The 11,321-nt window shown below is 40.0% G+C and overlaps 1 protein-coding gene across 8 annotated transcripts in view; it reads right to left on the bottom strand.

Moving 5' to 3' along the window:
- The window catches only part of stx1a (syntaxin 1A (brain)), a 45,711-nt gene that overhangs the window by 6,625 nt on the left and 27,765 nt on the right, over positions 1–11,321 (bottom strand). Inside the window, exons 6-10 of one of the 8 annotated variants that reach the window (XR_016117246.1) lie at positions 11,170–11,278; positions 6,152–6,225; positions 5,134–5,268; positions 4,467–4,495; positions 1,660–1,770 (exon numbers count right to left, since the gene is read on the bottom strand). Coding sequence is in view for 5 of the 8 variants with exons in the window: in XM_089014580.1 (XP_088870706.1) it covers positions 1,105–1,509; positions 5,134–5,268; positions 6,152–6,225; positions 11,170–11,278 (723 nt within the window). In the remaining 3 variants the exon portion in view is untranslated. Of the gene's footprint in view, positions 1–489; positions 1,771–4,466; positions 5,269–6,151; positions 6,226–11,169; positions 11,279–11,321 lie in introns of those variants that run through there. The other 7 variants (XM_089014585.1, XR_016117244.1, XM_089014584.1 and 4 more) reach the window with 7 other exon arrangements.

Raw genomic sequence — 11,321 nt, 5'->3', positions numbered from 1 at the left:
TTATTATTATTATTATTATTATTATTATTTCACAGTAGGAAACCCTGGCATTGGAGTGGACATATTTTTTGTACATCTGGCAGTGAATGAGTTAATCATCACATGGTATCATTACTTGCGCATAACAAATCAAATTGACAGATTACTACTTTTGAAATCAGTCAACTGTTGGTTCATTTATTGTCCAAGTGAGTGTAAATAGGGTAAAGAAAAAAACGCTGAAAAAAATATTGCAAAATCACAATGTTAAAGGACACCAATAGTCAAGCTTGGAGTTTTGCTTGTGCGAAACCACCTCGCCTGAAAAACAAACTAGTCGAGACAGAAGGTGTGACCAAGCCTCACAACCATGACTTTAACCTTCCTGTGTTGAGTTTGCATGTCCTCCCACAGCTTGCGCCTATTTGTGAAAACAAGCGCAAGCGGTCCCTAATAATGCGTCCGGCGGGTGTGAAGCGGCCATCAAGACGACACATGCAGAGTGTAAACTACAGTGGTACCTTGGCTTACAAACTTAATTGGTTCCCAGACAGAGTGTGTAAGGTGAAAAGTGTGTATTCCAAAAAATAATTTCCCATAGGAAACCATTAAAAAGAAGATAATCCGTTTCCAGGTCCCCATAAAACATAATTTTCTACTTCCTAATTTTTTAAGCCTTAAAGCTACACAAAATATACCTTATTTTATGTATAATAAATGTGCTATTGTGTTATAATTAAAGAAATAAACGGTACAGTATAATAAAGTCGTTTTATTTACCTTTGTGATGGTCGATGATGGCTTGATGGAATGGAGTGGCCAGTATCCTCAAAATTAAACACTTGGTGAGGAACATAACCTTCTTTCACGATCTTGAGGAATAATCCCTTGTAGGTGCTTTCTCTGTGATCATTTTATCTAGTTCCTCATCAATTGTGTTCTTTTCAAGTGTACAGATGGCTTGTGCGGGTTGTTTGTGGAGCCTGATTGATGGGATATTTTAACCTTGCAGTCTACACTGCCTTTGAACTATCAAAGTTGAAACTCTCTCACTGTCGTCTGCCTGTCTCTTTAATGTTTAAACCACCTCCCCTCACAGCTGCGTTCTTGACCAATCACGTGGCTTTAACTGAAGACTGTGGGCTGGGAATAGAGGACAAAAACAGTCAGGTGCCATTTTGTTGTTAGAACGGGCTCGTTCGCGAACGACACATCACTCATTGAGGCAGCTCCGTGTGTATCCCGAAAAAGGTTCATATGCCAAGGTATAATTTTCATAAATTTAAGTAAGCCAAGGGGTTCGTAAACCGAGGTATCACTGTACCACGTGCCTCGCATGCAGACGTCACTAACAACAACAGCAACCACACACGCCGCATGCTCGTCGTTTCTCACGCCAACTGGGCGCTTGTCACTCACCCTTCGAGCTTTACTCTGGTATTTAACAGCCTTCTTTGTGTCTGAAACGGCCCTCTCAACGTAGTCTACCGAATGCTCCACATTGTACTCTATGCGGTCTATCATCTCTCCCTAGAGAAGGGCGGGCATGGCGGGAAAGTAGGGGACGAATGTGTACGGAAAAGGGTGGGTGATAAGGAAAGAAGAGGGGAGCAAGTGGAAAGGGAAACGGAAGAAAAGGGGGGGGAGGGTTAGTTTCCTGATTTTGTGAGTGCATCTCACCCGCTTGCTGGTCTTTTTAAACTTCTTGCATTTAGGGATGGTGTCTTTTGCTTCTTCCACATAGTCCCGTGCCTCCCACACACTGCGCTCTATGTTGTTCACCAGATCACCCTGCACAAATAATAAAAAAAAAGCAGCAGTCAATGCCAGTGCTGGTGAATAAACAAGTGTTTTTAACTCATTCACTGCCAGACATGTGCAAAAATGCATCCACTCCAGTGCCAGGGTTTTTGTCATTGTCACTTGAATTCCAGGACCGACTGAATATTGACTTTTAGGACTACATAATCATTCAATACAGCGTAAGAAACCTTAGAATCTCTTCTTTTATCAGGAAAAAAAAAGAGTTAATTCCTAAATTATATGACACTGGCGTTATCGGAGCTTGAAAAGGGGTCCAGCTGTCCAAAAGGCACATGCTGCCCCCCCTCATGGGAGGGAAAAACATTCCCAGAGGTCTGACCGGCGCTTTATCGGCAAGCCCTCAAGAAAAACTGAAACCCGAACACATATGGGAATTGCGCTCCATTTCCAAAAGAGTTAATTCATAAATTATATGAGCTAGAAATGAGGGCGACTGTCCAAAATACAATGCAATACATACATATTGGTTTATATTGTGCTTTAACAACACCTGAAGCTGAAACAAAGCGCTAACATGGAAAACAGGGAAATGCTGCCCACTTGTGGAAAAGAAAAAACATTGCCAGAGGCCATGGTCAGCGCTTGATCGGCAGCCAAGCATGAAAAAACAAAACCCGAACAAATTCGGGAATGGTGCTCTACTTCCGATTTTCAATTGCCGAATAAATTCGTGAATGGCAGTGAAGGCGTTAATGAACTATGTTGGACTGAATCGAGGAGGCATACTGTAGCGTTAAATAATTTATCATGATTTTCGCGTCGCAGAGTTTTATCGAGTGTGTCTAATACGATTGATTGATTGATGTATTGATTGTGTCACTTTGGAGTTTGGGATGAGGCGTCCCTTCCGCAATATGTGAGAACTTGAGTGTCTTCATTCATATTTGCAACTAGAATCTACAGTTTGCAGGTGACGGGTCTGCTTTCGAGAACCTCGTTGTTGGTTGTGAGTGCATGTCTACTACACAAAAAATAAATCATGATGGCAAACCGAAAATAATTTTATTGTTTTTGTTCAATTTGACACAGTGGGTGTATCAGAATTTAGCCTGGTTTAGTCACTTCGGAGTGCCTCATTGTCAAGGCTGTGAGTGTGCACGTTACATAGAGGAATGCGTAAAAGCATTATTTTTATTTTTTGGTGAAGTACGTCTTGAGTCATGTGGATCTGAGCTCCTGGGCCTGCTTTACACGTGAGGGGATTGTCTTTGTTCCACTTCAATGGGCGTCAAAGACAGAAGGCGGGAGGGGAGGTTGATGGGGTGGGAGTGCGTGTGGGGCGTGTCGTCTTTAGGCCCTGGTTTAGTTGCTGAACAGCGCAACCCACTGGAGGATTTCAGCAGAATATAGTACAGGTAATACTCAGGAAAACTAAAATACAGTAAAGTCTCGTTATATCGATATCGGATATATCGATAGTCCCGGTTATATCGATACTATTTCTATGCACGCACGGAGAAAATTACATGCAAACAGGGTCGGATATATCGATAGTCCCGGTTATATCGATATTTTTTCGGACTCCCTTGAATATTGATATAACGAGACTTTACTGTACTGTGAAAAACTTTGATTTCAAGTTTTCATTACAGTCATTACTTGGAAATCTACCTGGACGCCTTCACAATCAGTTTTGCAGGCCCTGGAGCATAAAATAAATGTCACTTAAACTGTTGCCTTAACCAATCAGATTTCGAGTTAGTAACCCAAGACCTGCTTACAGGCGCTGGAAACGTCAGTTTTCTCAAACTATGATTGGCTAGTCACATGAATGGCGAGTCACTAGCCAATCATAGCATCACTAGCCACTAGTGACAAGAGCATACTGGCCAGAGCTAGCACACTGTATTGATAGCGAGCTGCATCATATATATATATATATATATATATATATATATATATATATATATATATATATATATATATATATATATATATATATAGTTGTGTTGATTTAATAGCGGGAAATAAATGGATTTGGTTGGAGATTTACTGTTAAAGCCATTTTCAAGACTGACTTTTCAACAAAAAAAATGGACCTAATTAAGAAACGTTGGTCAGTTATTTCCTGGCTAATATCTTGTAGTGGACTTATAATAAATCACACCATACTTTTTTTCAGCCTGGATTGATTCAGATGTAGCACTACTGAAGGCCGAGCGATGAAATCCACGGCGCGCCACTGGTACCATCACCCACAGAAAAAAAATATCCTATAACTGTAAAGCAGTGGTGTCAAATATACGGCCAGCGGGCCGGAACCATCCCCCGATGGGGTTTAATCAGGCCCGCGGGATTTTAAAAGTGTCAAAAATGCACAAACGACATGAAATTCATATTTTAGATGAAGTGCGATTCAAGGATTGTCCACTAAGGGGCAGGGAGATACTGTTACAAACAGCAGGAACAAAAACAACAGTTTGAAAATTCCCTTCTTTATAAATATCATTTAATCTTAAAGTGCATTATTATATTTTTAGATATTATTATTATTATTATTATTATTATTATTATTATTATTATTATTATTATTTCAGCACATTCTAACAATGTCAAGATCAGAAACCAAATCCCTTTAAAAAAATATTCCTAGATGAATGAACAAAAGATTGCACGGACAGTAACGGTGATTCCCCAAAATGTGCAAAAAAGAAGTCAATTACCTTCGCACGTTAGCCGGCTGCAGTGTTCTCTAGCGCTTAGTGCCATTGATGTGGAGACAAAGTGTGAGGGGGGGAATAAAAATGAGGAATAGAAACAAGGCATATTAGTGGGAAAGGGAGGGGGGGAAAAATCACACAATTATGAAGCATTTCATGACAGAAAGGTTAGTTCATTCCATTTAGAATTAAAGCACCAATGGAAACATTGATCCAAATAGTGTGAAATCTCCCTATAAGTCAGGGGTGTCAAAGTCATTTTTTGCCGCGGGCCACATTGTAGTTATGGTTTCCTCTCGAGGGCCGTTATGAATTTGGGGAACCCATTAGAATGTTTAAATCTCTTCAAATATTACATGTAGAGCACACAGCAAATTAATAAATAACTCATTTTCAAATCTGAAGTCAAGAATAATGACTTTTATTGTGGTTGACATCCAAAAATGTGAAATTTTGGCTCAGATTTTAGCAATCATCATGGAATTTAACAAGTTTGATTTGCTTTCGCGGGCCGAAAAAAATGATGTGGCGGGCCGGATTTGGCCCGCGGGCCTTGACTTTGACACCTGTGCTATAAGTGAATAGTATATTGGGGCACTTTTGCATCCCACATATTTTTATCTATCAGGCACACAAAGACGCGCGATGGATAGAGCAAAAGTATTTGCACCTGGCTTTCCACCAACATGGCCATGTCCATGAACATGTCGTGAAGCTCTCGGATGCTGTTTTCCAGTTTGATGATCTCGTTGTGCCGCGTCTCGATTTCGTTCATGGCCTGCTGGGTGATGTTGTCCATGATGATCTTGATATACAAAAAAAAAAAAAAAAAGACAAAATTATAGTTTGTGGTACTCCGATTTCCTCCCACATTCGAAAAACATGCATGGCAGGTTGATTGCACACTGGAAATTGTCCTTCTGTGTGAGTATGGTCGTCTCTGTGAGCTCTGCGATTGGCTGGCAACCAGTTCAGGGTGTCCCCTGCCTACTGCTCAAAGATGGCTGGGATTTGCTCCAGCACTCCTGTGACACTTGTGAGTATATAGCGGATTTGACTCTTCATTTTTTTAGATTTTCCTCCATTTTATTCTTAATTTCCAGGTTTTGAAGGATATTTGTCACATTTCCAAAACTTTAAACAGTTTGTTGCATTACCTTTGTCTCATTCACTGCCAGACGTGTGCAAAAATGTGTCCACTCCAGTGCCAGGTTTTTTGTCATTGTCACTTGAATTCCAGGACCCACAGAATATTGAGTTTTAGGACTACATAAACATGCAATGCAGCGTTAAGAAACTTTAGACTCTCTTCTTTCATTAGAAAAAAAGGGTTAATTCCTAAATTATATGGGTCTGGAGTTATATGATCTTGAAATGAGGGTGGCTGTCAACAAATACAATCCAATGCAATACATACATATTGGTTTATAGAGCGCTTTAACAACAGCTGAAGCTGGAAAAAAGCGCTAACATGGAAACAAGGGAAATGCTGCCCCCTTGTGGAAAAGAAAAAAAACACATTGCCAGAGGCCATAGCCAGGCTTTATCGGCACCCGAGCATGAATGAAATGTATTATGATTATTGTTAGTTAAACGTGCCAATAAACGTGATGAGGGTGAACAATTTGACCTTTGCCAAGGTCATCACTGATTTTTCACTCATTTTGACATTGAGTTGCATCGCTTACCCCCGACGTGAAGATAGCAGGATTGTCACTTTCGAGCATGCTTTCCAGCTCCTCGTTTGTCGTATTCCTTCCAGCTAAAACACACAGTGGAAGACGCAATTAGGAATGAACCCAGAAAGCAAGTTATTTCAATCGAAGGCCTCTTCAAACTCCAATCAGAGCGGAGTAATCCTCCTCGCTGTCCGATTCATGCCTATTTGTCCCCATGATTGGAAATAATGAAAAGGAAATGCGTTAGCCTCTCTATTTGCTCTTTTGCCATCTGACCGGACCACTTTTTAATTAGCCTCCATCCCCTGTACGGTGAAGGATGCGATTTAAAAATAATTGGCGTCGGAATTCAGGACAGACATAACGCGCAGAAAAAGCGCAAAAAAAAAAAACAACAACAACAACTTAAGGTACTTTAGTTCAGCTTGGAGCAACTTTTCAGAGTTGTCTGCCCTGGTGTCCGCTAACTTTTTGTTAGCTAGTTTTGTTAGCTTATACAGTAAAGTCTCGTTATATCGATATCGGATATATCGATAGTCCCAGTTATATCGATACTATTTCTATGCACGCACGGAGAAAATTACACGCAAACAGGGTCGGATATATCGATAGTCCCGATTATATCGATATTTTTTCGGACTCCCTTGAATATCGATATAACGAGACTTTACTGTATATGTGCGCTTTGAAGTGTGTGTTAGAATCGAGCTAGCAGAGATTTGTTGTTGTGTATAGTGTATTTGTATGGTGTATTTAAATATAACACATGTACTTGTCCTTATCCTCTTTTGTTTGACAGTAAATTCCAAGTGGTTGTGGCAAGGAAGAATGTTTTGAAAGAATGGTTCCCCAGTCGTCAAACTGTTGCTTAGTGTGGAGTGAATTACATTTGTATCAATCGCTCGTTGACTGTTGTACTTTTTTTAACGAAGATGCTGGACGAATAAAGTTGTGACTGTCAACATTGTCATTATTTCTTCTCAAATGTTGCGTAATAGTTACAAATTTCAGGGGGAGGATTCAAGCAGCCGCTTCAGCTGACTTTACATGTTACAAAGAAAGAGTTGCACTACATATGCCTTAATGACCCTCCGCAGAAGTGTCCTTTTTTTTTTAAAAGTCCAGATAGTTCTTAGCTCAGCTACATTCGGGTCTTCTCCTGGGCGCAATAGTGAGAATGCAAATCACGGCCAGTCAGCAAAATCTCCTTGAGGCTAAAAGTAATCAAAGTAGGCAGTCGTAAATGTAAGAAACGTCATCCAGCACATATCGAAATCTTCCGAACTATGAACAGATACATTTGTTTCTTCGTTTAAGACTATTCATTTGTTTTGGTTTTGATTAATATTTAATTTCACCCTATTTCTAAATACGTGCTGGGTTATTTTTTTTGGGCCATTAATTCAATTATTTTTCTTTTCGCCATACGTTTCATGACTATTGCTCAATTGCTGCATTCATTTTCAAACTGCTTTTCATTGATCATCAATTTATCCCTTGTTTGAATAATTATAAACATCAGTATTTTTACTCATGATTAATTTATTAACTCATTCACTGCCACACGTGTAAAAATGTGTCCACTCCATTGCCAGGGTGTTTGTCATTGTCAATCGAATTCCAAGGCCCGCAGAATATTGAGTTTTAGGACTACATAAACATTCAATGCAGCGTTACAAATTTTAGACTCTCTTCTTTCATCAGAAAAAAAGGTCTATGTTGCCTAAGAAGTCGGTTGTAGGAACGATCCAAATTGAACCTCACCCCACCATGGCGATTTAGTCAAGGGTTTTGCTGTTTTATGAAAATAGCTTCTTTTACTCCCCTTTTAATTACTAAATGATATGGTACTGGAGATATTTGAACTTGAAATGAGCGCAGCTGTCCAAAATACAATGCAATAAATACATATTGGTTTATGTAGCCCTTTAACAGATGAAACTGGAACAAAGCATTGACATGGAAAAAATGGAAATGCTGCCCCGTTGTGGGAGGGAAAAATATTGCCAGAGGTCTGGCCAGCGATTTATCAGTATCCAAGCAAGAAAAAACAAAATGGAACTATGTCATATTTTCAATTCCTCAATACATTCGGGAATGGCAGTGAATGAGTTAATAAAGTATATGATTGGGTATTTTTACCCTTTGTTCTTTTCTTCATTTGTGTTTGACAACTCCCATTTTTTTCCCCTACCGAATACTATACTTAATAAGTTCTTTAAAGCGGCAATACATCTTGCATGTCATTGCCATTTTCACATCAGGAGGGTCACAGTTTGAGTTGAAGGACGGAGCAAGAGAATCATGACCAATCGTGACAACGATACACACACGCACATTATATTATGTGATCCTTCATCCCTTATCCATAATCTCCATCGCATTCCCTCAATGGTTCAACCGAAATATATGAAAAAATGTGGACACACATACACACTAGCAACAGCCCATGTCACCACCAGGCGACTCTGAAAGCACCAGCAAAGACTCTGAGGCAGGCTGTTAATTGTTACCATGGCGACCCAAACCTTGTGCAGCCAAATGCCAAGCCTCACAGGACTGGCTTTTTTTCCATTATCATTGACGTAGTATTTAAACATGAATCTTACATTGAGCGCGGTAGGAAAAGCCTGCTTGTTCACGGACCATTAGCACATTTTCAATTGTACAAGAATGAGCATTCAAGCATTTAGTCCGTTCACAAGTTCAACATAGTGTATCTGGTAATCCTTTTCTGGGTCGGAGCTGGGATGTATCCCGGTTGACTTTAGGAGAAAGCGAACGTGAACACTGCACTGGGGAGAACCCGCATATACCACATACAGATGTTCTAACGCACGGGTGTCAAAGTCAAGGCTCGGGGGCCAAATCCGGCCCACCACATCATTTTATTCGGCCCGTGAAAGCAAATCAAGCATATCAAGCGCCATGATGCTTGCAAAAGTCCAAAATAAAATGTCAAATTGTCCCATGTAAAGCACAAAAACAGTCATTATTTTTGACTTCAAATTTGAAAACTAGTTATTCATTATTTTGTTGTGTGCTATGTGTATAATATGTGAAGATGAAGAAACATTTCTATGGTTTCCCAAAATTCCTAACGGCCCTCCAAGGGAAACCGTAACTACGATGTGGCCCGTGACGAATATAAGTTTGACACCACTGTGCTACCAAATCAAACCCAGATCTTAACTCATTCACTGCTATCCCCGAATTTATTTCGGGTTTTGCTTTTTCTTGGGGAGGGTGCTGATAAAGTGCTAGTAAGACCTTTAGCAATGTTGTTTCCCTTCCGCGAGGGGGCAGCAATTGCCTTTTGTACAGCCGCCCCCATTTTAAGATCAGATAACTCCAGACCCATATAATTTAGGAATTAACTTTTCTTCTGAAAAAAAATAGTCTAAGGCACAGGTGTCAAAGTCAAGGCCCGCGGGCCAAATCCGGCCCGCCACATCATTTTTTTCGGCCCGCGAAAGCAAATCAAACTTGTTAAATTCCATGATGATTGCTAAAATCTGAGCCAAAATTTCATATTTTTGGATGTCAACCACAATAAAAGTCATTTTTTGCCACGGGCCACATTGTAGTTATAGTTTCCTCTCGAGGGCCGTTATGAATTTGGGGAACCCATTAGAATGTTTAAATCCCTTGAAATATTACATATAGAGCACACAGCAAATTAATGAATAACTCGTTTTCAAATCTCAAGTCAAGAATAATGACTTTTATTGTGGTTGACATCCAAAAATATGACATTTTGGCTCAGAATTTAACAAGTTTGATTTGCTTTCGCGGGCCGAAAAAAATGATGTGGCGGGCCGGATTTGGCCCGCGGGCCTTGACTTTGACACCTGTGCCTTAGACTATCTTCTTTTATCAGAAGAAGAGTTAATTCCTAAGTTATATGGGTTTAGACTAGAGTTTTCTGAGCTTGAAATGGGGGCGGCTGTACAAAAGGCAAATTCTGCCCGCTTGTGGAAGGGAAAGACATTGCAAGAGGTGTGACGAGCGCTGTATCGGCACCCCCTTGCAAGAAAAGCCAAAACCCGAAGAAATTCGGGAATGGCGTTCGATGTTATGCTTTTTAATTCTCGAATAAATTCGGGAATGGCAGTGAATGAGTTAAAATGTGCGAACTGAACTTTGAACTATCTTGCATAGAAAATAGTATTGTTGTTTTATCTGACGACGTGTTGATGCACCATTTATGTTTAAATATTTGTTGTAAAAAGCCTTATCATGCTGCCATATTGATGCTATTTGCTAGCCCATCTAAGGTGATTTTGCATTGCTTATTAGCATCAAGCTAAAGTATACTTCACACAGTGAAGCAACACATACAGTAGGCCAACATTCTCTCTGCTCTTTGGGGACAACTTCCATTACTGGCATATCCTGCCTCTTTCTTTTGCTCTTAATCCCACCATGTCTGTAACATTCCATGAAAGAACACTGTAGAAGTAAAAAAAACGATTGCTGAAAAAATACACCCACTAGCTGAGATGTCAATGATGCACTATTTAACATATTCATTCTGTCCATCTGAATAAAATACTGTAAGTTTAAGATTTTTGTTTCAATCTTAAATGTTTCCCTCAATGTTTGCAAATTACTATGTCCCCTGACGTTCCAATTCTGTCTCCGTGTCAAAATCCCATTCCTTACAACAGATGAGACCAGCTAAGGTCCCCCGTGGCGCCACAAGCTGACAAATCAAATCAAATGGCTCTAGTGGTGCATAGGGGGAAGGAGGGGGGTGTCAGATCAGTGCGCGCCTTAGTCCATTGTATAATCATTCCATCCATATTTATATGGTTGAGACAATAGCCCCACCTTTGTAGGACACACATCTAAAGGACAACTGACAGCATTTTTTTGTTTCCTAACTGACTGTAAAGTGACCTTGAGTTTTGCTAGGCCCTTAGAAATCAAATGTATTATTATTATTATTATTATTATATTACTACTATTATTATTATTATATTGGTAAAAAGGGACTACTGCCGAATGTGTGGTTCGAGACTTACTGATTTCCAGCTGCCTCTGGATGCGGCCCTTGCAGCGCTCCCTGTAGTCCGACTGGGTGGTGTTATACTCGGACATCACCTCCACAAACTTTCGGGATAATGTGGAGTGCTGGAATAACACAGAGCCACGTTAGTATTGATGTTTTATTATA

The sequence above is a fragment of the Hippocampus bargibanti genome, linkage group LG14, assembly GCF_051943395.1.
Source record: "Hippocampus bargibanti isolate YZ-2025 linkage group LG14, ASM5194339v1, whole genome shotgun sequence".
NCBI lineage: Eukaryota > Metazoa > Chordata > Actinopteri > Syngnathiformes > Syngnathidae > Hippocampus > Hippocampus bargibanti.
Note: the sequence above shows the minus strand (reverse complement) of the source record. Positions and strands in the feature narration are given on the sequence as shown.